Raw genomic sequence first — 3,599 nt, 5'->3', positions numbered from 1 at the left:
GTTTTAAACCATATTAGTTTAAACTTCTGATATACGGTTTTCTGAGTGCACACTTCTGAAGCACACGTACAGAAAGCGGCTGTCACACAGCATATGAGTACTAAACTAAGTTCTCTTTCATGTCTTATTACACTTAAACTGTCAAATACACACAAGTTTGTTAAAAACACGAGTTACAAAAACAGTCGGTTATGTCTGTGAAGGTAAACAGCTGGGAAAGAAATTGCATGTTTATATTAGATCTGTGTGGCAGCAGCGTAATATACAGTAAATAAATCAATAAATCCACTGCTCTCGTCTCCTCTGGAACAGCATACTATCAAACTACTAATATTCTATGCAAATTGTAGAATCGATGCGTATCTCACATACCATTTCTAAAAAACAGAAAGTATTATACAGTAATAGGAAGCCAGTGTTTCATTTTGAACACAATCTGTTCCATTGGCTGGACAAAAAGTCCAGTGCTAGACTTAACTGTTGGCTAATGATGCCATTTCGGGCTAGTCTGCATGCTCAAGTGGATCAACATTTTGAGTGTGTTCACTTTTTTTTGCATGAATCACACAACAGAAGTGTCTGAACAATACCACTGTGTAACATGGAGTGCCAATATACATTAAAAAAAACTTTTCATATTTATAGAGCAAATTAACATACTCATAAATGACTCACATTTGGCCTCTGGTATACTTGGATTTGGAAGCCACACCAGCATTCCCAGATTATCTCTCTCTTGGCTTGCCTTTGCTACCTCTGATGAAAAGAGAGAGAGACATTAGTGGATTAAACAAGAATGCATCCATCTATTTTGATTTCAAACTAAATCAATGTTAATACTAATAGCATTTTTTAAACTCAAAGACCTTTCCCTACAGAGCTTCTAATAAATCCAAGAAACCAAATCTTTTGATATTTAAGTAACAATAAAAATGAAATGTTTAAAGTTTAGGGAAATTAAACAAATTAAATGAGATCAGAATTACATATTTCTTTTTTTTTTAAATGCCGGATGAATGCAGTTTTCTTACCAAATATACAGCCAATGATTGACACATCAGGTGCTCATTATCATCACCTCAAGTTTCAAACTATAGTCACCCAACTAAAGTTTTTTTTATTTTATATTTAGTTTTTGTTTTAGTTTCATAACAACAATCGACCACTTTCAATGTAGGTTGCCAGCGAGACAAAAAAAAAAAAAATTTAAACATGATGTGCACTAAACGGACGAACTATTCCGGACAGTGTTTGAGGCTATTACGCCATCTACCCTGTGTTGTCAATGAACCTTCCAACACTCAAAAGCCACAAACCAGGATCATAATCAGGAACAACTGCCTGATACTGCGGTCCAACTCGCATCCCGCCTGCACCTTGTGAGTGACAAAAGAACAAATAAGATGAACTGATTACATTCATCAGAAGTGTATGAACTTGTGAAGAGCGACCGAGGCTACCACCATGACTTACCATGCTCGTCATCACTTGAGGAACCCGAACTTCCTTCCTCCCATGAATGGTTGCTGTTCCCATTTGAAGTAAAACTTTTGGCCGGATTATTCACAGAGTTTCTGCCCCTTCTTTTACCCGATATCTCAGCGGTGCCCTTCTCCAACATCGCAGGCATCTTGACAGCGAAACGCAAAGGAGCTTGAAGGAACTTGGGCTCGCTGGCTGCTCGCTATAGCTAAGCTAACTCAGCTCAACTGCTCTGATCTGAAACAAATAACACCGTCCTGCACTGATGCAAACTCCCCCCAACTGGCAATATAGAGTTACGAACACTCAAAAATGTGCATCGAATGCATTATATTTCCCCCAGTCGCGTTAATAAGTGAAGTTTAGCATTGGAGGCAGATAAAAGCACATACGGCTGCAGTGCTAGCAGACAGTGCGGCTGCTCTAGCGTTAGCTCGCTCGCTCGCTCTCACTCTCTCTCTTCTCTCTCTCTCTCTCTGATTGACCTGCTTTAGCTAACGTCAGTTCCTCTTCAAGGCAGAAATTCAAACTTCTGCACACAATGAACAAGCTAATTATTTCCCGAGACCAAGCGTCGAAGCAGTGTTTGTCTAGAAAACATCTATGTGCATGAAAAACAACTCTAGACAACCATAAGCCGTTGCATCAGCGGGCACTCCCTACTTATGGACTAGTTTAGTGAAAACCATCAATGCATCACTATAGCAAAAGATCCCCTTTATATTTGATATTCTTGATGCTGTTTTGCAGCATACCATTAACCATCACACTGCTTCATAAAACTCAAAACTCAAGTGGGAGAGTTATCGTCCATAGAATATGTGTGGCTTGCACTTAAATGTGTTTTTAGGTCATGGTTAGCAGTCATGTAATAAAACAAACATTTTATTTTAAATTCTAATTTTTTAATGTAGACAAGAAACCCTCAAATGTCAGGTGTGCTCAAAAAGTTACAAAACATAGTTCACCTAAAAAAAAAAAGAAAGAAATTTCTATAATTTACTTTCTACATTCATTACAATTTTCAAGACATGGTTACAGCCTTGCATTTTTGTCCATTGGCTAGTATGTTAATGTCTTGTTATTACATACTAGTACATAGGCTATTTGTGACCCTGGAGCACAAAACAAGTCATAAGTAGCACGGGGTATATTTGTAGCAATAGCCAACAATACTTTGTATGGGTCAAAATTATCGATTTTTCTTTTATGCCAAAAATCATTTGGATATTAAGTAAAGATCATGTTCCATGAAGATATTTTGAAAATTTCCTACAGTAATATATCAAAACTTAATTTTGGATTAGTGATATGCATTGCTAAGAACTTCATTTGGACAACTTTAAAGGCGATTTTCTCAATATTTTGAATTTTTTGCACCCTCAGATTCCAGATTTTCAAATAGTTGTATCTCGGCCAAATAGTGTCCTATCCTAACAAACCATACATCAATGGACTGCTTATTTATTCATTATTTATTCAGCTTTACGATGAAGTATACATTTCCATTTCAAATTTCCATTCCAAAAAAATTGACCCTTATGACTGATCTTGTGGTCCAGGGTCACATTTATGAGACACTAGATCTGTTCCAATTGTTACTTGTAACATTTCTTGTCTTACTACATATACATATAGGCTATAGGTATTTTTATATTCAAATTCAATTAAAGGGGTCATATGATGCTTTTTTAAAGATCATTATTTTGTGTATTTGGTGTAACAGAATATGTTGACATGCTTTAATGTTCAAAAAACACATTATTTTTCAAATACTGTACATTATTGTAGGTCCTCTATGCCCCGCCTCTCTCAAACGCTTCGTTTTCTACAAAGTCCCGCCTTCCGACAAGCACAGTCTGCTCTGACTGGCCAGCTGAACCAGTGCATTGTGATTGGCCGAACACCACAAGCACGTGTCGGAAATGTAACGCCCCTTACCATAAACGCGAGCTTCATCTTTCAAAATAAACGTAAAGACAGAGCCCGAAAGGGGAACAGAGTCGCGTGACAGACACAGTGATGAAGCTCTTATGTATTTGCAGTACACAAGCCGCGACTAAAAAAGACTCCACTGTGATGTGACCCTGTCTCGCTCTCTCTCTCTCTCTCTCGCT

General features: G+C 37.5%; 1 protein-coding gene across 1 annotated transcript in view; it reads right to left on the bottom strand.

The window, feature by feature from the left end:
• The window catches only part of LOC107719500 (REST corepressor 1-like), a 9,290-nt gene extending 6,986 nt beyond the window's left edge, over positions 1-2,304 (bottom strand). Inside the window, exons 1-3 of the mRNA XM_016526918.1 lie at positions 1,474-2,304; positions 1,317-1,376; positions 676-756 (exon numbers count right to left, since the gene is read on the bottom strand). Coding sequence (XP_016382404.1) covers positions 676-756; positions 1,317-1,376; positions 1,474-1,630 — 298 coding nt within the window. The 5' untranslated portion in view covers positions 1,631-2,304. The remainder of the gene's footprint in view (positions 1-675; positions 757-1,316; positions 1,377-1,473) is intronic.
• Positions 2,305-3,599: the final 1,295 nt, after the last annotated feature.

The sequence above is a fragment of the Sinocyclocheilus rhinocerous genome, unplaced genomic scaffold, assembly GCF_001515625.1.
Source record: "Sinocyclocheilus rhinocerous isolate Xijiao unplaced genomic scaffold, SAMN03320098_v1.1 scaffold1234, whole genome shotgun sequence".
In the NCBI taxonomy this organism is placed as follows: domain Eukaryota; kingdom Metazoa; phylum Chordata; class Actinopteri; order Cypriniformes; family Cyprinidae; genus Sinocyclocheilus; species Sinocyclocheilus rhinocerous.
The sequence above is the reverse complement of the archived record's forward strand: the minus strand, read 5'-3'. Positions and strand labels throughout refer to the sequence as shown.